The 23,785-nt window shown below is 36.6% G+C and overlaps 4 protein-coding genes across 15 annotated transcripts in view; 3 read left to right on the top strand and 1 right to left on the bottom strand.

The window, feature by feature from the left end:
• Window positions 1–1,448: 1,448 nt before the first annotated feature.
• Window positions 1,449–12,005, top strand: LOC306983512 (meprin A subunit beta-like). Of its 6 annotated transcripts, XM_079583991.1 has the most exons (21): window positions 1,449–1,507; window positions 1,622–1,676; window positions 1,802–1,821; window positions 2,069–2,281; window positions 2,396–2,450; window positions 2,576–2,595; window positions 2,843–2,897; window positions 3,170–3,237; window positions 3,366–3,384; window positions 3,608–3,646; window positions 3,764–3,795; window positions 3,899–3,971; window positions 4,075–4,192; window positions 5,772–5,950; window positions 6,133–6,351; window positions 6,568–6,723; window positions 6,904–7,128; window positions 7,240–7,671; window positions 7,775–7,942; window positions 8,095–8,203; window positions 8,985–9,790. In XM_079583991.1, exons 7-21 carry the CDS (start codon window positions 2,873–2,875, stop codon window positions 9,040–9,042), a joined length of 1,920 nt encoding a protein of 639 aa, XP_079440117.1. In that variant the 5' UTR covers window positions 1,449–1,507; window positions 1,622–1,676; window positions 1,802–1,821; window positions 2,069–2,281; window positions 2,396–2,450; window positions 2,576–2,595; window positions 2,843–2,872; the 3' UTR covers window positions 9,043–9,790. The 6 variants fall into 6 exon arrangements, with proteins under 6 accessions (XP_079440117.1, XP_079440121.1, XP_079440119.1 ...); XM_079583995.1 differs by lacking the exons at window positions 1,449–1,507; window positions 1,622–1,676; window positions 1,802–1,821 and adding exons at window positions 3,033–3,055; window positions 11,789–12,005 and having other exon boundaries at window positions 2,205–2,281; window positions 8,985–9,041; XM_079583993.1 differs by lacking the exons at window positions 1,449–1,507; window positions 1,622–1,676; window positions 1,802–1,821 and adding an exon at window positions 3,033–3,055 and having other exon boundaries at window positions 2,205–2,281.
• Window positions 12,006–13,143: 1,138 nt separating this feature from the next.
• Window positions 13,144–13,779, bottom strand: LOC307012618 (GTP-binding protein 10-like; the record flags this gene model as incomplete). Its single annotated transcript, XM_079639500.1, has 3 exons — window positions 13,144–13,393; window positions 13,489–13,493; window positions 13,628–13,779. Coding segments are annotated over 3 exons (285 nt in total), but the record flags the coding sequence as incomplete, so codon positions are not given.
• Window positions 13,780–14,462: 683 nt separating this feature from the next.
• Window positions 14,463–17,255, top strand: LOC306983513 (serine/threonine-protein kinase pim-2-like). 2 transcript variants are annotated; one of them, XM_079583998.1, is made up of 8 exons: window positions 14,463–14,739; window positions 15,119–15,277; window positions 15,390–15,484; window positions 15,713–15,763; window positions 15,925–16,303; window positions 16,394–16,570; window positions 16,661–16,819; window positions 17,086–17,181. In XM_079583998.1, the coding sequence occupies exons 1-7, from the start codon at window positions 14,529–14,531 to the stop codon at window positions 16,792–16,794; spliced, it is 1,206 nt and encodes a 401-aa protein (XP_079440124.1). In that variant the 5' UTR covers window positions 14,463–14,528; the 3' UTR covers window positions 16,795–16,819; window positions 17,086–17,181. The 2 variants fall into 2 exon arrangements, with proteins under 2 accessions (XP_079440124.1, XP_079440123.1); XM_079583997.1 differs by having other exon boundaries at window positions 14,464–14,739; window positions 16,937–17,255.
• A 1,777-nt stretch (window positions 17,256–19,032) lies between these two features.
• The window catches only part of syne2a (spectrin repeat containing, nuclear envelope 2a), an 89,328-nt gene continuing 84,575 nt past the window's right edge, over window positions 19,033–23,785 (top strand). For 5 of the 6 annotated variants that reach the window (XM_079583877.1, XM_079583878.1, XM_079583880.1 and 2 more), the window contains exon 1: window positions 19,076–19,209. The gene's annotated coding sequence lies outside the window, so the exon portion shown is untranslated. Of the gene's footprint in view, window positions 19,210–23,785 lie in introns of all 6 variants that reach the window. The other variant, XM_079583881.1, reaches the window with a different exon arrangement.

The raw sequence follows: 23,785 nt of genomic DNA, 5'->3' as shown, positions 1-23,785 counted from the left end.
GGCAACTGAAAATACAGTACATTAGAGTTACATCATGCAGTTCTAAACAAATTCTACAGAATTAAACTGTGGCATTTACTGAAAATCACTTGGGGGATAAGAATGTCCTTTTATACTTAGATATAAACTTCGATTCTATAGGCTACGCCACATACAAATGTGAATGTGTAGATTGTCTGATGTGTAGACACATAATATTAACATTACCCTGTAGGCCTCTCTGTGGCGCAGAAACTGTTTCTTCATACCCATCATCCTGTGAAGATGAGCATTTGTACACTTTATTACACTATTTGTCATCATTTCTGGTGTATTGAGTAGGCAACTTACAACTGTCTGGGGTTCTGTTGGGACATGAGGCTCCAAAAGACAGATATTAGTCTCTAGATAGATATTAGTCCCAATAGATATCAGAATCTATTGGGAGTGGGACCAACGAAAAACCCAACCCAAAGTAAAATAAATGGAAATATCAAAAATACCCTATAAAACCCTAATAATGTAATATGTCAAATGTTTGTAAAGTCAGATAGCATACACCCATGATATGCTCAAGCCTTACCTGATTGAATTATGTTTTTATATATTTTTTATTTTCAGCTGCTGCCACATTCTTTTAATGCCTGCAGTCATGAAAATTAAAATTAGGTTGAATAACTGTTCTTCCAGTTTCACCTGATATTATAACAGTTACTCTAAAATAGTAATTAATTACTACCTACAAATGACATCTTCAACAGTGTAATTAGATTAATGTAATAATTACTATCTTTAGAAAGTATTGGTCTACTTATTATTAATTACTAAGTCCCATATCAACCTCAACCACTTGAACAATACAATGAGGAGAGACAAGAAACTGCACTTTTAATGCTTTCAAAATGAACAATATACAATTGCATGAATTATTCTTGAATTGACCAAAGTGTGTAGAGGGAGAAGGTTACATTCAAAATATACCTTTTAAAAATCATATTTTATTTTAAATTACAGAAGAATTAAGAGTAATCCCTTTAATTAAATTACAATATTTAGATTACATGGTAATTAATTACACCCAACACTGTATAACAGTAATTCCTCTTTGTGTCTGGTGCTGTTGCCATGGTGACTCATAATATCTGCGCTCCATTGATAATGGCTTTTTATAGTTGTGGTGCACACGCTCAACTCAGAGTCAGTCAACTTAGAGTTGATTGAACTAACTAATTTCAGCTGATCTGAAACCGAAAACTCAGAGTTTCCCATCTCAGGGTAAGTCAACTCAGAGTTCAAGTTTTAACTCAGAGTTGGTTGAACCTCCTTATTGAAACAGGCCCCAGGTGACCACAAATAAGGACTCAACTATAGACAAGGGAGTATGATACAGGGAAACAAGGAGGTAGGAACAGAGGAGCACATGGCAACACAAACAAAGACAAAACCACATGTTTAAGCACAACACAAACATAGATACATTAAACAAAGACACAGACAAAGCTGCCAGGGCAGAACCCTGAAAAAACTGGTATGCATCCCCTTTTATTCAAGAGTTTTTAATCACATATTTTTATTATATTTCAGCATTATTAAATGCTTAACAATGTCACAGTTTATCCCTTTCGTTTTGATTCCCATGCAGTAAAAATTTTCTTCTGCTGAGTTTGACTTTGGCTCTTTGTCTTGCATCACCAATGGTAAGTTGGATAGTTGAAGGCTTATATTATATAATACATTGTTGTTTTAAAAGTGATACACCTGTCGATTTTTAAATGTATTTTTCTTAATGTCTGAATATTGATTTCATATCTCATGTTCTCAGCCTCCACTAGAAAAAAAATGGTAAGTACAGCATAGTCACTGACATGAATCTGTTGTAATGTTATTGTAATGTTTTCAGTGTGGAAGATGTTTTTGATTATTGTCATTTCTGTGAGAAGATGTGATTGCTCACATTTGTGTGATCACATTTTTTGTGATTTTTCTCATTTTACTCAGGCTGTTTTACAAAAATTATTTTTTTTGTCTGCCACTGAATTCTAATTTCACCTCTCATTTTACTTTTTTTTCATGATATTTTATTCAAAAGCACTGTTGAACGAAAGGACACCAGATACACATGAATAAACTTATTGTTCGTAAAGGTGTGTGAGTCAGAGCTCAGTATGAGGAAGTATAACTGCTGCATTTACTATAAATAACTTGTCAAACTTCAAGAAATTCTTGCTTGTATACCGCACAAGCTGGGTCAAGCAGTTTATTTTATGTTTTAACTTCAGCTGTTTATGACTAAAGAAAACTGGTATGCATCCCCTTTTATTCAAGAGTTTTTAATCACATATTTTGATTATATTTCAGCATTATTAAATGCTTAACAATGTCACAGTTTATCCCTTTCGTTTTGATTCCCATGCAGTAAAAATTTTCTTCTGCTGAGTTTGACTTTGGCTCTTTGTCTTGCATCACCAATGGTAAGTTGGATAGTTGAAGGCTTATATTATATAATACATTGTTGTTTTAAAAGTGATACACCTGTCGATTTTTAAATGTATTTTTCTTAATGTCTGAATATTGATTTCATATCTCATGTTCTCAGCCTCCACTAGAAAAAAAATGGTAAGTACAGCATAGTCACTGACATGAATCTGTTGTAATGTTATTGTAATGTTTTCAGTGTGGAAGATGTTTTTGATTATTGTCATTTCTGTGAGAAGATGTGATTGCTCACATTTGTGTGATCACATTTTTTGTGATTTTTCTCATTTTACTCAGGCTGTTTTACAAAAATTATTTTTTTTGTCTGCCACTGAATTCTAATTTCACCTCTCATTTTACTTTTTTTTCATGATATTTTATTCAAAAGCACTGTTGAACGAAAGGACACCAGATACACATGAATAAACTTATTGTTCGTAAAGGTGTGTGAGTCAGAGCTCAGTATGAGGAAGTATAACTGCTGCATTTACTATAAATAACTTGTCAAACTTCAAGAAATTCTTGCTTGTATACCGCACAAGCTGGGTCAAGCAGTTTATTTTATGTTTTAACTTCAGCTGTTTATGACTAAAGAAAACTGGTATGCATCCCCTTTTATTCAAGAGTTTTTAATCACATATTTTGATTATATTTCAGCATTATTAAATGCTTAACAATGTCACAGTTTATCGCTTTCGTTTTGATTCCCATGCAGTAAAAATGCAGTTTTGTGCTTTTCTTCTGCTGAGTTTGACTTTGACTCTTTGTCTTGCATCACCAATGGTAAGTTGGATAGTTGAAGGCTTATATTATAATATAATACATTGTTGTTTTAAAAGTGATACACCTGTCGATTTTTAAATGTATTTTTCTTAATGTCTGAATATTGATTTCATATCTCATGTTCTCAGCCTCCACTAGAAACAAATAGTAAGTACAGCATAGTCACTGACATGAATCTGTTGTAATGTTATTGTAATATGTTTTCAGTGTGGAAGATGTTTTTGATTATTGCCATTTCTGTGAGAAGATGTGATTGCTCTTTTTTCTCATTTTACTCTCAGGCTGTTTTACTAAAATTACATTTTTGTCTGCCACTGAATTCTGATTTCACCTCTCATTCTTCTTCTTTTTCATGATATTTTATTCAAAGGCACTGTAGAATGGAAGGACATACCAGATATAAATAAAGGTAAAACCAATATTTTATTTGAAGAACTCATATTTTTATTTAAGCAGTAAGGTAACATATCTATTTTTTTGGTTTGTAAAGCATATTAACCTCTAAACAACACTGTTGTTGTATTAGGTTTAAATCTCAAAGAAGGAGACATCATGGTGGTGAGTTTTGTTCCAAGGCATTCTAAAAGTAGAATATTGGACAATTAAAAAATCAGTCAATAAGATATTCTCATGATACTTAAAATAATCATCTGCTTTAAAGCCTAATCAAAGGAGTGCCATTCTTGGGAATGTGTGGGATATTCCCGTCCCCTATGCGCTGAGTGTGAATCTCAGTAAGAAAACATGGATTATTCACTTGCATTTTAACAAATCAAATTTGAAATATTTAAATGACTTAATATTGTTTTCAGTTATTGTTTCTGATTGTGGTTACAGGACTGAACTATAGAGGAGTAATTTTAAGAGCTTTTGAGCAGTTCAGACTGAAATCATGTATTGACTTTAAGCCCAGAGCAGCAGAACAATTTTACATCTCTGTGAAGAGTCTTGAAGGGTACAGTATGCTTCTAGTTATTAATCCACAATATAGCATTTAGCCTAAACTGTGCTATACTGAATGTGTAGTAAAAAACAAACAAAAAAAACATTCATGAGTTGATAAACTCATATCCCCTACATACAACTTGGGCCAACTTTAAAAAGGGTAAATCAAAAGAGGGATCAGACAGGTGAGGGTTAGACCTGAGAGATGACCAAATCCAGACAGGAGAGGAGTTATAGGCAAGAAGGTAATTACCAGGAGGATACCAGCATACACTCTTAGAAGAAAAAGGTTCTATAGAGCCTTAAAGGGTTCTGTTATAGACGCTTCGGTCACACTTTATTTTAAGGTGTCTGTGTTACAGTGTAATTATACATGTAAGTACTGAGTAATATTAATTAACTAAATGTACTCACTATAGGGTTAGGGTACGATTAGGATTTGATTGAGGGTTAGTTACATGTTATGCATAATTTATTGTTATTACTATTGTAAGTGCATGTGACACATGTAACAAGGACACCGTAAAATAAAGTGTTACCGACGCTTCATTTTCAGAACCTTCTAGTGGTTCCAATCATAACATAATTTAGTTGTAATTATTTAAAGGGTTAGTTCACCCAAAAATTCTGTCATCATTTACTCACCCTCATGTCGTTTCAAACCCAAAAGACTTTCGTTCATAAAACTTTTCGTTTCTGTATAAAACCCTAGGGCTCTTGACTCAATTTTAAAGAACGCTTTATTACAAAAACGTTCTATATAAAGAGAAATGTCTTCAATTGTATAATACTTTCATGTTCACCATGTTATTATTTTTTTTAGTGTTATTAAGTGTTTACAAGCTGTTTAATTCATAAAATGTAACTAAAATTAAAAATGAATAATAAAAACTTTTTAAAGGGTTAGTTAGTTCACCCAAAAATACAAATTCTGTCATCATTTACTAGTGGTTGCATAGCATTGAACCTTTTTTTTCTATAATGTAGACGGAAAAGTTTAGTATCAAGGTCAGTAACGAGCATAGATCACATAATAATCAATAATTAAGTCCAATAATCAATGCAATCAACACCGGGGATTGTCTTAGGACCAGAACCAATGACAAGAGCAAGAGTCAGCACCGTGATGGGCAGTCCAATGACCGGTGTGCACTAAGTGAAAACCATGCACAGCACTAAGTGGGCAGAGGACAAAGATAAAAGCAAAACTAAAACTAAACAAACAAAACCAAGATGAAGGCGTGTCATAATGCACAAAACACAATGACAAAGAAACAGATTAGAAAAAAGAGAATTTAAAGCAGAGAAATCTGCACTGATTGCGGAGCACAATTGTGGTCTCCATGCGGAAAGAACAAAAACAAAGAAATAAAAAATAAGACTAGAGAGATTAAAATAAGACTAGAGTCCTGAAAAGAAGCACAACAATATAAGCATTTAACATTGCTTGGTAACTATATATTATATTTGTGTTATTTGACAGTTTTGGATAATTTTGTGAAGATTATAAATTTACTTTATAATGTATTTAACGTTACATTATTGCATGTACTGTGTAAATGTGCTGTTATCTCTCATTTCTTTCGCAGGTGTTGGTCATATATCGGCCGCTTATTTCCTGGAGGCCAGAATCTTTCCATTGGAATTGACTGTGGAACAAAAGCCATTGTCGAGCATGAGTTTCTCCACGCACTAGGATTTTTGCATGAGCAGTCAAGATATGACAGAGATGGTTATGTGACCATCGACTTTGAAAAAATCATAAAAGGTTGCCTGGCCTGGCCTTGCCTTGTATTTTATTTTTTACTTTATTTGTTTTTTAGGAAAAGAGTAAAAATTATACAGACACACTGACATGCTGATTGCAGTGCCCAATTAACCAATCAGCACTTAAATAAGCCATTCTTTATGAACAATTACATTAATAACTGCAAGAGTCTTTATTTTCAGGGAAGGAGCAAAATTTCAATAAATACAGCGAGAATTTCACCACCACCCAAGGCACCCCATATGACTATTACTCTGTGATGCATTATGGTAAAAATGCCTTCAGTAACGGTAATGGATCCACGATCATTACCAAGCTTCCTGAGTTCCAAGATGTGATTGGTCAACGCCTGGACATTAGTGAATATGATGCGATTGAGCTCAACAAACTCTATAAATGCAGTGAGTATTTTACAGACATTGCTTTCATTTGGGTTATAATAGAATTCATAGTTTGATAGTTTAAGTGGATTCTATGTAAGATTAAAATGTTGCAGTTTGTGGTTGTTAAATATTTCAGTAGGACTTGCAAGCTGATGTAAGGGAGACCAGGGAAAACATGTTATGAATGGAAGTTGTCATGAATAGATTTTGTCAACGTGTCTGTGTGGATTACAGATTCCTCCATCTCTTTCCTTGACCACTGCAGTTTTGATGATGCATCTCTGTGTCAGATGAGTGTCTGTTCTGCTGTGGATTATGGCTGGCAGAGAGTGAAGTCAGTGAGTGGCATTAATGTGACTGACCACACATACTTGAGCAAAGAACAAAAAGGTGAGCTTCGTTACAGTCAGTCAATCAGTGAATGGTTTTGACATCATAGGAAGAGACTTTACTATTACTATACTAATTGCCCCAAAAGAAATGCTTCACAATCACTTCCATCCACAGTTGCAGTCACTGTACTGTACCACCCAGTTCCACACAACTATACACCTGTTTTCATGTCTGCAGGGACATCTTTTTTCATGCACTTCAGCACTAAGGGGAGAAAGAAAGGGGACACAGCCAGAATGGAGAGCAAGACAATGACCCCTAAAAGAGACTGCAAAGTTCAGTGCCTGCAGTTCTACTACTATCACAGTGGTAATGAGTTTGACCAGCTCAACATCTGGATTCGAGAGTACCAGAATGAAGCAGACAACAGAGGAACACTAAGACTTATGGATCGGATCATAGGTCTGTCTCTTCCTCAAGTATACTGTAATATTACAGGGGTGGAAACATGTGTCGGCCTATGCTTTTAAAATGTTCCTAAAATGTTTAATTTTACATTTTAATTTCTTGCAGAACTCCCTGGTAATTACTGGAAACTGCATCATGTGTCACTGAATGCAAATAAAACCTTCCAAGTTGTATTTGAAGCCCGTAAAGGAGCTGGAAACTCCAGTGGAGGCTTCTCACTGGATGATATCAATATTTCAGAGACTGAGTGTCCCCACTCATGGCAGATAAGGAACTTTTCAATAAGGGAATCTTCAGAACATTACAGTCCATTGTATTACTCTAGTGATGGTTATCGCTTTCAGACGAATTTATTGGTGCTTGAGAATAACCTTAATATGCGTGTTCGTCTGGTATCTGGTGCATATGATGACAAGTTGCAGTGGCCTTGTCCATGGAGACAAATAACCTTCCAGATGCTTGACCAGAATCCACACATGCAGAAGCGCATGTCCTTAGAACAAAGCATCACCACTGACCCTGCTTCGGCTTCTAACAGTGAGAATCCTAATGTTTTTATGCAACATTTTACTTAGTTGAGAATCAAAGTTATTATCTGTAGTTTAGAAGAGCCTTTTAATAGCAACATTTTTTGTAACAGATATGTATGACTGGGACAATCCTCGAAACAACGGAAGTCAAGTTGTCATCGGTAACGAGTCTGTATTTGTGGGTCCTTTGGTTTATATGTATGGCATACCAAATGATGATCTGACTAGAAGAGAGTTTATCAAGGGCGCTGACATCATATTTCTCCTCACCATGCAAGGTAGGTTTTGTGAAGTAACCTCAGAGAACAAGTTTAACTTGAAGCAAACTGAGCATAATTAGAATGATGACAAGGATTCAGTTGGGCGGCTATATTTATATGTATAATGTGTCCCACTTTCTCATGTCTATAAATGTTGTTTTCCAATCCAGATATCTCAGGGCTTCTTCAGAAAGACTCTCTACCCTGCCCTAAAGTGACAGTGAAGACCTTCAACGTTTCTACTGATGCAAGTGCCCAGCAGGGACCATGTGCTACAAGGTGAATATCCTTTTAACCTCTGTTATGTCCTTATTCAAAACACAGAAAACTAAAATATTGTTAGGAAATACTTTAAAAATAACACAATATTTAAGAAATAATGTAGGAAAGAACATGTATATGTTGTACCCCTGAATAGAACTCGCTCGATGTTTCCCCACTGCGAACTTTATGTGCATAATTTATTTAAAGTGTACACTTAAGTATTTTTATGGCATTTAGTAATTATCTGGATATTAACGCCTTAGATAGATACATAAACTAGTACCAATATATTCTAAACTCTTTTAAGTAATTGTTTTATCTGAAAACGCATAGATCTCTAAAATAATTTTTCTCATTCACTTTTCACATTTACATTTCTCAAAACTCGTGAATCAAACACTCAGCACTAAATATACAGAATTAAACATATAATACAAACATACAACATACACTAAATATATGTTATGTTCTCTCTATGTGGTCTCGCGCCCTTATGTAGGCCTCGCGCCAATAAAATACATATTTCAATCTGTCACATTTACTGAAAGAATATAACATCATCTGTAAGGCTGGAAGCTTACACTGCTATTTTGAACTAATAATAGTAACAAAAAAGCAGTTGAAGGATGCCGTGCATAATTCAGTTATTTTTCTGACTCCAATATGATTCATCTGACTCCAAGTTGTTATCCTTTATCCTCGGATGTTTTTTAGTTTTTTTTATGTGAAAAAAGAACTGATTGGTTCTGTTGCATTAATAATGTTTATCTTCATATTTTTACCTCTCCTCTTTTAGTGATTGTGCCAGGACTGCTTCCTGTCTGATCATCTTGGTGCTTTGCTTTCTTTTTTAGTGAGTTATGAGAAATCACTATTATCACTTCCCTATGTCTGACTACACATGAGTTCAAAGAACTACATTCATCTTCAGCTTTCTGGGATATGATCGTGTATAATGAAAGGAGCTGAACAGATTAAGTTTATATTCATTTATTTGCTATCAATGTTTTTCTTAGAGTTAACAATTTATAAATAAGGCATTTATTGTCAAACTCTTTAATAATGTTTGATTCACACATTCTCTGTGGAGGTTCAGGTAAATATTTGCCATATCTGAGTCTTTTCAATGTTATTAATCACTGCATGAATACTATTGTCTGTAAAATACTAATCTAACCTTGAAATGTTCCATTTACACACAATTTTTTTTTGTTTTTAATAGAAATCACAAAACCGTTTTGCAAGTAATCAGTTTAATAAATATGACAAAAATGTTCAAGTGTGTTGAATGTGAATATAAGAGAATATGCATACAAATTTGACAGATGAAAACTCTGCAAACTCCGAAACTGCGCCCACTGCCTGCGTTTATCATGAAAATTAGCCTATGCACCCTGGTTTGGCCTGCAATCGAAACCACTTGCCAGATTTTAGTTCCATCTAGTGGCATATGGTGGAGCTGCTACTTGTCTGCAGGTGAACAAAACGACATACACATTTGTATTAGATATGTCTAAAAAAAATAGCGAGGAAGGTTTTCTGATAAACAGAACAGCATTACAATAAAAACCACTTGAGAATTCAGAAATAAATAATTTGCATTAACTTTGGCTTATTAAGTGTTTGGTCAAGTGGTGATTGGTTAAATAATGCCACGCCACAACCGTTACCATACAGGGCTCCAGATTAACTTTTTGCCTTGGTTGCACTGGTGCGCCTAATTTTTTATTTAGGTGCACCAGCACAAAATTCGGGTGCACCCAAATTGTTCCTCGGCTCGCGTCACCTTTAACGCCACAATTTCAAGGTCACCTTTATCACGCTTTATATACATTCATAATGTATAATGCACATGATTTTAAACAAGAATAAGGTGTAGGTACAAACTTTTTATTTGAAGCAAGTGACAGGCTCTACCTCCGTCTCGGAGTCGGATGCCATCTCCGACGAAGGACCAGCTGCTTGGCAACTTACCAGGGACTGGGGAGACTGGTGGCTGAAGTAGCTCCATGTCTGGGCTGTTGTCGGAGCATTGACCGGTTTTTAACGGTATTACGATGAAGTCAATTAGAAGCACTCACTTCCTGAGGGCCGGGCGAACTGCGCAGGCTCAAACTGAGCTTGACGACGTAGATGTGACGTGAGCAACCTGTCTGACAGCTGTAGGTCTTCTAGTAGCTGTGCCGAGAGAAATCTGAATTATTCCCTTCTGAATCTCGCAGAGACGGAGAGCGTGAGTATTAGCTGTCCATGAGCTAGCAGCAGGAGCAACTTTATGACTCTCTATGGGCTTCTCCCTTGACTTTATCGGACTTTACGCCTCCACGTCCCCCCGATTGCATGCAAGCTTCTCTGCCTGTCCATACGGTAATTTCTCGACTTGTGCGACAGAGTCGCGCGGGTATGACGCAATCGTTAGCCTATTTTTACAAAAACTGCTTCTACGGGGCCATAACGTAAGATACAAGGTAATGGAGCCTTTTATACATTTTCGTGTTTCTTTAGAAATAAACAATGGACAAATGGAGTCTTTAAACGCCTCAGATGTAAAGTTATTCGCTGTCAAAGTGACGCAAAAATGAATGGGAGTCAATGGAATGCTAACAGCAGGTGGGGGTCCGCTAGCCAATGGCGGGGCCCGGGGATGCTTCAGTTTCCGGGGGATAGATTACCCCCTTGCTTTTAACTGTATTACTACTCTTACCAATACTGCTTATCGATCCGGTACTTTAACTGTATTCTTATCGGTTCTTTTTGTATAAATATTGCTCAATGTCTGATTTGTTACACCTCACGAGTAATAGCCTATCAACAATTGCGAGACGGTTGCAGGTCCGTTGGGCAGTGGAGCTGTGTCGAAAGGAAGGCAGCATATTACTGAAGCGGGAAAAAACATCAAAATCTGATTATCTGTTTCTATGATGACAAGCATAGTTGGTGTCCCAGACAGTCACACCACGCACTGAGAATGGCCGAAGTTACACATACGGTGTTTCACTCAATTGAGGCTAAAGCAAAGGTTTTTTTGATCACTCACTCACGAGCGTCTGGCGCGAGTGATTTCAATGTTAAAAGAGAACTCCGGGCAATTTTTAAGTTAATCTTGATCGTTATACCTTTGTGAGTACTGTCTATAGAAAAAAAAGAGAAACGGATTGGTGCTTGCAACACGGAGCTGCTACAGCTAATGCCCAGAGCTCCCACTCAGCTAAAACGGCAGTTATGGGGGCATATTCATAAAGAGTGTTTTTGTGCCACTTAACAGACACAAAATGCAATTAAAATGTCTGTCCAACATGAACAGGGTCCTTACATGACAACAAAATGCGTTTAGCAACTTAGCCATTGTTTAAATTCACCTAAATAGTGTTTTAGAGACGGCTAGATGTAGTCTCGCGCTGAAGTCCGGTGGGAAGCATGAAGGAGGAGCCGTCGTGTGTGTTAAGAGTGTGAGGCTGAAAGCCTGAAAAATGAAAGCTTTAGCGTAAGTTCTGCCAGGAAGACTCAATCAGCGCGCCACGTAATACTTCACTTCTAACCAATCATGTGCTAACACTCACAGTATAAAAGATTGGTACTTACATTCGTCTGAGTTCACAGATGCTGACGCTGCTAATTACCTCCATCCTCCCCAACCACCACCAGGATGGTCCCTTCCTTAACCTCCAGGGGGGTCGGCTGCGTCCCTGCCTTGGTCTTCAGGCAGGATATGCAGATTCCCCTACCCTCGCATTGCTCTCTAAGGACGGGGCCTACGCCAAAGAACTTTATAAATTCATGCTTGCTGGGCTGTTAATAAATATACGCTGTTATATCAATTTATCTCCCGAGTCTTTCTGGTAGAACATGCACTTTTGTGTTCCTTTTAGCCACACATTGAATATTTCACAGGTTTGCAAATGTTCAACAGTATCCCTGAGGATAGTTTAGGGACTGCCATACCTAAACCTGAATATGTGACCTAGCTGGGTATAGATGAAGTGGGAATCTCCCTTCTCAACTTGAGTAGCTTCTCACTGCGCTGACCCTCAGTTTCTATGACATCCTGCTCCTCAAGTGATTGAGGAATGAGGGACTTGAGCAAGGGCAGTCCAATGCCAGTCGTGGCAGAGACTGGGACGATGTGCATAAAACACATTAGTGTTTTAGGGGTAACGTCCTCAGGAAAGATGTGGCTGGATTCTAGGGAAAGCAGAGCATCACTCTCAAGATATCAATCAAAGAATAGTGCAGAAAAGTGGACCAATCATATTAGGCCTGCATTTCAGCAAAATGTACTTGTGGTAGAAACTTGAGACTGCCAAAATGGTCAAGTACAAATCACCATCTTTAGGGGAAAAAGTACATACTTGTGGGAATGGTCATTGAACAATTGATAACAAGCATGAAAAATAATGCAACCACTTTATTGATAAAAGCATCTGTGTCATGATATAACATTTCTAACGCACCCGCTATATACCCAAAATAACACAAAACAAAGTTAAATCTAAACTAATATACACATCTGTGACTAATATTCATGATATTACCTATATAATAATCCCTAAATAGCTTGTTTGCTTCCAATAATCCCTACCTTCCTGGTTCTCCGTGTGTGTGTGTGTGTGTGTGTGTAACTGCGCACTACTTTTTAAAAGTATTTGATAATGTAATTTATTTCTGTAATAAGAAAGCTAAATTTTCAGCAGCTATTATTTGCTTATTTGACGCTCAAGAATATTATTTTAAGTGTTGAAAACAGTTGTGCTGCCTATTTATATAGGATTCTTTCATGAAAAGAAAGATCAAAAGAACAGCATTTATTTGAAATAGCAATCTTTTGTATTATAAATGTCTTTATTGCTTTTGATCAATTTAATGCATTCTTGCCGGATAAAAGCTTTTTTTTTTCTTTTCTTTTTTTAACCCCCAAACTTAGGAATATATAGTATACATTTTACCTTGGTTAAAAGCAGTACAGTTTTAAATGCAGACCTAAACGGGGTGTTACCAGCTAGCTGAAACCCACAGACATCGACCTGAAACATCAGAACATGAGATTACTATAAAACTCTCCCAGTACTTAACAGTAAGTTCACAACATAACAGACTGAACGCAGTCCACAAACATGAGCTGCTTGGTTCTTTCCACATGCTTGAGAAACTTGTGTCCCATGCCATTATTCACGTGAGCACCTTCAATGAGTCCTGGTAAGTCTGCTACTGAAACCTTCAGAGAAAATTACTTCTGCAACTCATTCTGGGAAGGGGAAAGAATTGTAAAAACAGCAATATACAGTTGTGGTCAGAATTAATGCCACCCCTGGTAAATATGAACAGAATTGGCTGATGAATGGATTTTATGAATGGATGGATGGATGGGTGGTTCGATGGATGGATGGATGGTTCAACTTTTCACTACGTTGGTTTAACTAATTTGTTACTGATTTTCAGTACTCACAGGAATAGCTGGCAATCTTTGGTTTAGCATGAGACAAGGCAGTCAGCAAAGAGGATTTGCCTGCATTGGGAAACCTGTCAAAATAATACAAGCCTATCAAACCTGTAAAAAAAAAAGTTTGATGTGTGTGAGTGAAATACACAGAAAAACAATAACACAAGGAGGGTCACAAAGAATAACACCGTGTCCTAACTACACACGACGCGACACGCGATAAAAGGTATCTTTTCCATGTTAATTTGAGTTTTTGTCCTAACCAGCCAGCGACACGCGACGATTCTATTTTAGAAACTGTTTACGACTCTAGCAGTAGCTCTCTAGATGAATGTCCATGCATCAATATTTTATTAAAAACTAAAAAAGCAAAAATCTTACCGTCACAGATAGGCTATAGCTACTCTGATAGCGTTACTTAGCCTACACAGGTTTGGATGTCGACGTCAACGAAAATATATTTTTATAATATAATATATTTATAATATATATAATTTAGACTGTTTATTAAATAACTGAAAGGTGAAATGTACTTTTAAATAGAGCAAGTCTTTTACAACTCTCTTTTTACGACCTTTACGGATTTTTCTTTTCCCAAATCCCTGTTGGAAAGTTGTGCGGTGGCTATTACTGCCTCTCTGTGGCCTGGGTGAGAATGACACTTCACTTCACCTTAAACTGAGTATATAATTGTTATCATTCCGAAAGACCACAAGACAATGATTTTGTTATTTTTTGAAAACTTTCACTTCTGCATGAGCCCTTCTGACGTCACGAACAGAATTATGTGACAGTCGCGCGCGAGAGTAAGCTATAAAGTCGCTAAACTCACTTGCTCATTGGTTTTGTAGGTTCGAGAAATCTGATAGCAAAGTACGGTGTTAACGATACAACTGTGTTATCATGGAACTGGCAATTTGTCGTCCAAGTGCAGCGTCAGATAGGGAGCATGTACTCAAAGTCGCCCCCATCACGGAGGAAAAACATTCCCATCGGCTTGATGAGATGCTCGCTGAGGCTAGTGAAGTAGATTATGGAAGGGAGGCAGGGAGAGAGGAGACTGAGAAATTATGCCAGAGTACTGTGGCGGGAACATCCCAGAGCCATATTGATGGTAAAATCACATTACCATGTTATTGATTTAAGTCTCTTTACTATTATGTTTGCATCTATGATAGCCCCCCCCCCCCCCCCCCTCCCAAAAAAAAATGTGTCCCCATGCATCGACCTATACAGTAGTACACTAATCATTGTCATGAACATTTTAGAGTGACTATTTATTAAAGATCAGAAATTAAATTAAATTGTAGGGTTTTTTTATCTGATGATGGTTACCAAACCGGTCAGTATTTGAGAATTTTAATTCAGAAACAAATCGATTTACATCGTTTAGAGAAGTTTTTTTTTTGTATCAAGTAAAAAGTGCCCCAAAATTAAGAAACCCTCTAATATGGGTCGCAGTATTTTGTAAGTTTGTTTTATCTGCATTTCAGATATTCGGGAAGCTCCAACCAGTATCTCTGAAGCCCTCCACAATGCTGAGGCCCAGCTGGAGCAAGAAGTTCTGCAACCTGCAGTGAGTCCCAAAGCAGATGAGGGCATTGACTGTGCAGTGAGTCCAGCAGCAGTTTCAACAGAAAACCCGAACAAGGGTAAGTTTACTGCCATAACCCAAAACAGCTGTAACATTTAAGTTTGCATAATTTTATTCGCCATTTAGCTCAACTACTGCTATGTCAACTACTTTTACTTTACTTTTAATAGATAACATTTTCTGGCGGTACAATTTCGGTGACAAGCTGGGTAAAGGTGGATTTGGCTCTGTGCGGAAAGGAATTCGCATCAAGGATGGTCTTAAGGTTTTTTTACTTACACTTTTTTATAGCAACCCCTTTAATGTATCTTATGTTCATTGTTTAGAGAACTCCGCCTGTTTAAACTTTCAGACTGACCAAACATGCTTGCTTTTAAATTTCTTCTCGGTATTTATATTCACCAAACGTTTGTTCAGGATTTATGACTGAAATGGAATCGCCTCTCTCAACAAGTGAATTGTTAATGTTTTTTCTTTTCCTTTTTTTAATCAGGTGGCTGTGAAATGTGTCCGAAAGACACCACGTACGACACACATCAGCACTGTAAGTAGACTGCGCTCTCTTATTTTCTCTTCTCATTCACTGTTTTCAATTTATAACATCTTATATTCATGTTAATCATAGTTAAATTATTTTTCAATAGGCAAACTGCCTTTGCTAAGTCCTTATTTGTGAAATGAACCATCATATTTTCTTTCTTTCAGCCTTTTTACCCCAAACCCCTTCCTTTAGAGATCGCCTTGGCAGTTATCGCCAATAGGGATCCCAGCTGCCGGAATATAATTCAGGTGCTGGACTGGCAGGACGACCCAGAACGCTACATCATGGTCATGGAGCGCCCCTTACCTAGCATGGATATGGGTACATTCCTGAAACTAAACAGAGGTGTCCTTGATGAGCTCACAGCACGGCACATTATGCAGCAGGTTAATTACGCTGCTAACGTTTGCTGTTATCGGGGCGTCTTCCATCGCGACATCAAGTTAGAAAACCTGCTTGTGAACCCGAGCACGCTGGAGGTCAAATTAATCGACTTCAGTTGTGCGGACCTCATGAAGGATTCTGCCTATGACTCCTACTGTGGTATGTATCATGCACCGCTTTTGCTAGCAAATGAATTTACTCATTCAAATGCTTGTGTTATAAACATCAGATAAAATCTCTTTCCTCCAGGCACAATGCCATACTTCCCCCCAGAGTATTTTGACACGGGCAGGTACCATGCAAAACCCGCGACAGTGTTTTCACTAGGGGTGCTCCTCGTGAGAATGATCCTTGGACATTTTCCAACAGCCAACGAAGTGTACCACCTCATCAATAACGACTGGTCCAGATTTGTTGTCTCACAAGGTGAGATGTTAATCAAAGAACAAATGTTTAAAGATAGCACGTGTACAGTTTAAGGTATAATAATCACATTTCTCCCATCTTTTTGCACAGAATGCTGCAATTTCATGCAGGCTTGTCTGCAGCGTCATCCAGATCACAGGCTTCATCTGGAGCATGTGCACTGCCATGACTGGTTTTTATTGGTTTTGCCTGATAATCAGTCACATTACCAGAATGCAATGTAATCAACATACACGTCATCAATGAGAAGTATGTTTATACTGTATAAAATATGTTTTCCTATGTTAAGAACGTTGCCTCATTTTAATGCATATGTCTTTAAATGCTGTTTTTTTAATGTGTTGATAAAGCATGTTTATGTTTTAGTTTCAGATCACTGCATAGGACATGAAAACTGAGTTGCCACGCAGTTAAATCTGTTTAGTCAGCTTTGTGACTGGTAGCTGACTTGAGAGGTTAAAGTGATGTTTCTTCTGAATCTGTTCTGGTCCCTGTCTTTGCCATTTCAATCCCAGAGCTGGTGCCTAAGGTCATCCCAGTCCCTCAGCTCCTTGTCTCGACAGACCCTGTACCAAAGCTCAGAGGATCCTGTGATCCAAACAGGATTGACAGACCCAGGGTCACTAGAGGTGGCAGATGGGGTCCAGAAAACAATCTTCAGGCACAGGGAATTATTTACAAGTGCAATAAATAAAATAAAATAAACAAAATAAACATAGCACATTGTTGTGTTTGTTCTTCTACTGTGAATAACTAAAAATTAATTGTGGCACTGTTGTTTATTGCATATTTAACTGATATTTTTATGTTGTAATTCTAAAAATCTTTTTATGCTGTGACATTAGTCAACATAAACAGTTGAACCAATGGAAACATCACTTTATTAACACATCAACAAAGGATATTTGTTGAAAATACATTATGTAAGCTCTTAATACATTCAAGAAGTATTCTGCACAACAGAATGTAGATGTGGAGAAGAAAACATGCAAGTACTACATGGATTTCTTAGGTTGAAAACCTACACATAATTTTTTTTTATTAGTTCCAATGCATCATGTGATCTGACAGCTGGGCTGGGTGAATATACTGTATATGGTATGGTAACAATATAAAGCGCCAGTCGATAGAGATTTTGCTATCTTTAATATGCATGTATAAAAAATATATTTTGAAGAATTTCAGTAACCAAACAGTTGATGACTTCCATAGGCTGTATTCTTCCATATAAATAAATTCATACAGGTTTGAAACAACTTGAGGGTGAGTAGGCTAAATGATGACAGAATTTAAATTTTTGGGTGAACTATATCTTTAACTCTACAATAAGTAAATGTAAATCCACTTCACCAGCTAATTTCTCTTCAACAGCAATGCTATAGAAATATACAGAGATACCCCAAAAACAGAAGTTCAATAACAAAATTCTAAAGATGGCTGCACGCTTGTTTCTCGGGTGCATATAAGGTCTTTAGAGAAAAACTATTGCAACTTCCGTTTCATGCTGACTTTAAAATTGAAATGAGAAAGATGTTAGGGAATTATGACATCTGTTAGGGAATATGTCGATATTAATCAGTGAAATAGAGAAAACCGCATACAAAGTCACAGGAGTGGCATATCTTTCTCATTTATATAGACTCCCTCATATGATTCTGGGTCAATATAGGCTGTAACAGTTGCCAAACCTAGTTAACACACATAACATTTTTTTTTTTTTTTTAATAATCTATTTTTCTCTATCAGTTTCATTGATATGACTGCAGGTCATATCATAGGCTACCATCTGCTGGTCATAAATGCATGCATCATCAAGTCAATATTATGCACTGTTTTGCATCCCTATAGAGTGACAACAGGGGGCTCCACACACACACACACACACTGAACGAACAGTGTCTTCTCTCATAATGCAATTGTTTGGTTAGGCTGGTTTCCGCACACATTGTATATAACTTTGTAATAGTGTTTTAGTGGGCTAATAATGCAGTCAGATTACAGTTGTCGACGCCATGGTTCATACCCAAGTGGAGGCAAACATCAGTTTAGTAGCATATTTAATCAGTCATTAATAAAGACTTGTCAGTTCTCAGATGACCAAATAATAAGAGCAAGCCTAGTGTTTCAAAATAGTTTACATGATCCTATTCTATTTTGCGAATTAATGATTAAAATATCGGTTCATTTTTATGAACCATAATGCAAAAACGTTATCTTCGAGAGTTAAAACTAGTGAAATGCTGAAATCACAAACAACAACACACATACAAATAATACAATGCTAAACAGCATGACAGCTAACATTTAAAGAACACAAAAACCAGAACACCTACGCTCACACAAGTGATGATTCAAACAGTTCTTCTTTTTGAACCCGTTCATTGAAACGAACCGTTCGGACGAGCCGACTCTTTAAAATGATTTGAACTTCGTATGGCTCAGAAAGGTGTGTGCTGTGTTCTACTTCAAGTTCGAGAGGATTGAAAGGCGGAGTTGAAACTCTTCAAACAAACCATTGCCGCGACGCCGCGCTCAGCGTGTGTTTTCATTTCGATTTCCAATTTTTCCAGATGTGCTATTTGAGTAATAATTGAGAGGAATCGTCAACAACTTGAGACAGCAAACAGCGTTCATTCACTGTAAGTTCGCAAAACATTATATTAAATGAACGGTTGGACGGCCATATGTGCCAGTCTACCTTTACTGTCAGGTAATTCGTTCAAATTAACCACAACTTCAGTTCATTGAGGTTTTCACATCTCATGGTTTGAATAGTTCTTCTTTAAAAAAAAGAATTATTATTTAATTTTATGCAAAAGTTTTTACTATGCAGACGTGAGAGGCGACTTGTATTTTGCCTGACAGTGCAAGTTGCAACGTTAATTATCTAATACAATTAAACTAGAGCATAGCCTACAGGTTGTCATTAGTTTCACATTAATGGACTAAGGGTGCCTTCCAATGTTAAACTGTAGTGTTTTTGTGCTCATTTTCTCCTTTTTTCACATTGACTGCATGGCAGTCTGATGATAACCTGTATTATTATTTTTGCTGGGGCATGAGTTTAACAGCACTTTCCTTGTGTCTAAGTAATATGATTCTTTTTAACTGTTATTATCAATGCCATCCCCACCCATGCCTGTATTACACCGCACCTAACATGTCTTTTCAGTATGAGGCTTTGTCTGGTCTTGCTGTTCCACTATTTAGCTGGATGTCATAGATGTTAGGGTGCACAAGCAGGATTTCTGCTTTTGCATTATGGCCCAGAAATGTGTGTTTAGTTGTTGTGTGAAACTGAACTGAAGCCACCTTTGAAAGAGTGTCACATTGGAAACAGTGTCCTTGCAATAATAATACCACCACAGGCAGTGTCATCTGATACAGTTTCACTCAAAGTCGAGTGTGTATGTCATCCTATGACACTGCACATTGTTGCATTTACGAGACCCCAATACAGCTGTGCAGTCACTCATGTATAACTCAGCTCTGTAGTTCATTAATGGAATTAAAATTTAATTAGCACGTATATGCCATTTGTTTGACTGAACATAAGGACTTTTAATTGGCACGTCTCACTAAGCCTGTCAAGAACATTTCTGGGTCATATTTTACACAAAAATCAAAAGTATAACAATTTTCCATAAAGAGAATGTCTATTTTAGTACCATTATGAGTGGTTTATTATTTTGTTTTGTTGTTTTGTATTTGACTTTACATTCAAAAATATTATATTGAATTATTTAGAATATATATTAAAACATAATCTAATATTTATATTAATATAAAAATATTTATATTAAAATACTAAAGTCAGTCGTATAGCCTACTGTTTTTGCTTGACTTCCTTCAAGTTATGCTGATTTATACTCATTGCTCGATAAAGGAAATTATTAAAACACAGGAAAAAAAAGAAGAAAGTCGGCACACCAAAGCTCCAAAAATAGAATAATGGACTCCCATAACAGTAATTAAATGTAACAAATTGGTCATCTTTTATTGGGAAATTAAATATATGATCAAACTTTGATAAATGCCTTAATCTTTTAATAAACAACTTTCCAAATCTTACATCAGCATATGAGTACAGGGACTCATCTCAAGATCACTAATTAAACAGTTAATCTATTGCCAAAATCATGCAAAAAAGATCAGTCAAGAATAGAATATTATTGAAAATATTTAAATTGGGAATGTCAGAATCAGAATGCGTAGTTTGTGCATAAAAAAATGTGCATAAAACAATGTCCATTCAAATAGAACGTACAAGTTTCTGTTCCTGTCAGAAACCAACACACGTTGAACGATGTTCAGTTCACTAACCCATGCAGTGAAGTTTATCATTTGGATTGACGTTTATCACTTTGTGCAGTGTTTTTTGATGCACAGTTGTTGTTTTTTATCTCTTATAACAAAAATCTTTTGTTATAAGAACCCATGAAAATGCAGACCCTGTTGTAAATTTGTAAATACATTTAAACTGATTGTTCCATTATGACCCTCTTAAGCAGATTTTGACTTACAGTGCAAGTATTGGCTGACACAGAATGCTTTTTACAGGTCATAAATCTATCCTATTAATAGCATCAGATTCCTCGCCGGTCTGTCCATCTATCTTGCCCTTTCTTTTTCTCCTCTCCCAGTTCATCTGTGTGCACGACACGTATATGGAAAAAAATACATGGGTTACCAGTAACAATGTCTGCATATTCCCAAGGCTGCATTTGCCCTTTTGATGTCAGTATTGGCAGCAGTGAGTGAGGCTGCTGTTTCCACACCTCTTTGGTTGTTTTAGATGGTGACCTCTGAATCTCATCCAGAAACAACAGGTGTGTGCGTGTGTGTGCGCTGAAAGAGTGACTGTATCAGGAGTGATTCAGACAGTGCCTTCTAAGAACTAAGTAATTTTCACATTTATTAACCAGGTCATGAGTGTTCAGGACTGTCCTTCACTGTGCCACTATAGGCAACCTGTTATTCTTACAAGTAACCCATTCAAAGTTCTTATGAAGGATGCGCTAGCTTTTGTTGCAAGCATGCAAGCTTTTTTTTTGTGGTCCATTATCAAGCTTTTTAGACAATAATTGATGATTGGTTTGGACCATTTTTCAAAAAACAAATCTGTTATCGGTTATTTAAAGGGGTGGTAAAATGCCCTTTTCACAAGATGTAAAATAAGTCTCTGATGTCCCCAGAGTGTGTATGTGAAGTTTTAGCTCAAAATACCCCACAGATATTTTTATATAGCATGTTAAAATTGTCACTTTTTGAGGCTGTTCCTTTAAATGCAAATGAACTGCTTCTCCTGCACAGGGGGCGGAGCTTCAAGAGCTTGTGTCCTTTTACCTCACACAGACATGCACTGAAAATTTCAAAAACTTTTAGCCTTTTATGTTCAAACTGGAGTCAGACAAAGATGGAGAGACTCAAGAAGAAGTGACAACATGTAGAAGCAACAGGACATTTCTGAATGGTTGGTTGATGAATTTATTTAGTTTATGTGTAGTTATCTTCTAGTCATTGATTGGCATATTCTGTCTTGATAATCTATAAATTGTGTTCCAGGGGCGGGGTTTATGTAAATTTTAGGGTTTGTGATGTCACTAACCCGGGAGTAATGTCATGTAGTCCCTACCAGCCGTTTGTTCCTTAAAAAGGAACTTCTTTAAAAGCAAATATCTTCCTTTGCTTTGAACTTTGAGCATTGTAACTTTGCAGATGTTGTTTATGCTCAAACAGCAACATTACACACTAAAAAAAGTTAGAAAAGGGAAATCATAATCAACCACCCCTTTAATATTCAGGTCTACCTGGTGGTTCTCTATAAATATAAAAGTGTGAGTTTAACAGGAAACAATAGAGGTAATGTCAAGTGGTGCATACTTTTTTCCCCCTTACAGCCAAAAATGTGTTAGAAATATTTAAAATAACTATTATATTATATTATAGTTCATAATAATAGTAATTTTATAAGCATAATACAAATGTATTATATTGAATAATAATAATAATTTTAAAATAATAATAATAATAAGTATTATTATTAGATGATGATGCTGATGATTATTATTATCAGTCATAAAAACAGGATGAAAAGATACAATTGAAAGCTAATCAATTAAAATAATTTAAAATACCATTTGTATGAATGTTTAAGCGTATAGCCCGTCCTGCCTATACACTTGTCAATGTAGCCTTTCAGCAATGATAATGCTTAGATTAAGTCATAAGCCCTCAGGCTTCCTGTGTGTCTGTGTTTGTTTATGTACTTCCTTTGCCTTAATTCACTTAGTAACTAACTGTTCTGTATTCATTTATTAGACTTGAATGGTAGCCAGTATTATGTGTGGGTTTGATATGATTAGCCTAATCTCCCCAGGACACTTCCTCCTTTGATTTCCTTCTTCATGTTGGTACATTGTGCTGATGTTGTTGATCTGTTCTTAAGCCCCTTCTCCCTCAACCTAATTCACAGTACCATCAGAATTATTTGTGTAATCAAGACTCGCCGAAGCTCTTTGTTGTATCACTGCCATGTAATATTTGAGACACCGCCTCAGATGTTTGGTTTTGGCATTTTCAGTGTATACATTATTATATGGGTCAACCTCTGTGTAATATGAAACTACTGTTGTCTTTGCTGACAAATGTTGAAGTCATTTGACACTTTTCGAAACAGGTTAAGCTTTATTCCAATGGTCCACTTTAGAAATTGTATTAACACTAAATAACTTTGCAACTACATGTCAACTAACTCTCAGAGTATTAGGGGACTGTCTGCTTAATATCTGCACTATTTTGATGCTTCCTAACAGATATTCTATACTGACTATAAGTAACTTTGCAACTACATGTCAAATTATTCTACTAACCCTAACTCTAACACCTATAAGGGGTACGCAATGTCGGTCCTGGAGAGCTGCTGTCCTGCAGAGTTTAGCTCCAACCCTGAAAAAAATGACCTGCCTGACCTGAAAATTTAGGCAGCTGACTAGTTGCCTTCCTGCCTTATCAGCCAATGAGTTTGTAGGCATTGTTTGCAGACGAAGGACAGGCTTCTATGGCAGTGTAACGATTTAATGATCTACACAAAATAGTACAGTTTTTTTTTTTACCAAGCAGCACTGCGTTACCCCACAATTTTAATTCGTCATATTTTTGCATGTACATGTTTGACCTGTATGATTAGTAATTCAGAACTTGTGGTTAACATAG

Source organism: Phoxinus phoxinus (assembly GCF_949152265.1).
Source record: "Phoxinus phoxinus genome assembly, chromosome: 16".
NCBI lineage: Eukaryota > Metazoa > Chordata > Actinopteri > Cypriniformes > Leuciscidae > Phoxinus > Phoxinus phoxinus.
This window is presented reverse-complemented; position numbering and strand designations above follow the sequence as displayed.

Coding starts and splice junctions, on each gene's coding strand:
- LOC306983512 (XM_079583994.1), top strand. CDS start 3,121: ATGCTTAACAATGTCACAGTTTATCGCTTTCGTTTTGATTCCCATGCA. Junction 7,129..7,239: donor ACTTATGGATCGGATCATAG/GTCTGTCTCTTC, acceptor AATTTCTTGCAG/AACTCCCTGGTAATTACTGG. Junction 7,943..8,094: donor ATTTCTCCTCACCATGCAAG/GTAGGTTTTGTG, acceptor TTTCCAATCCAG/ATATCTCAGGGCTTCTTCAG.
- LOC306983513 (XM_079583997.1), top strand. CDS start 14,529: ATGGAACTGGCAATTTGTCGTCCAAGTGCAGCGTCAGATAGGGAGCAT. Junction 15,278..15,389: donor AACAGAAAACCCGAACAAGG/GTAAGTTTACTG, acceptor TACTTTTAATAG/ATAACATTTTCTGGCGGTAC. Junction 15,764..15,924: donor GTACGACACACATCAGCACT/GTAAGTAGACTG, acceptor TCTTTCTTTCAG/CCTTTTTACCCCAAACCCCT.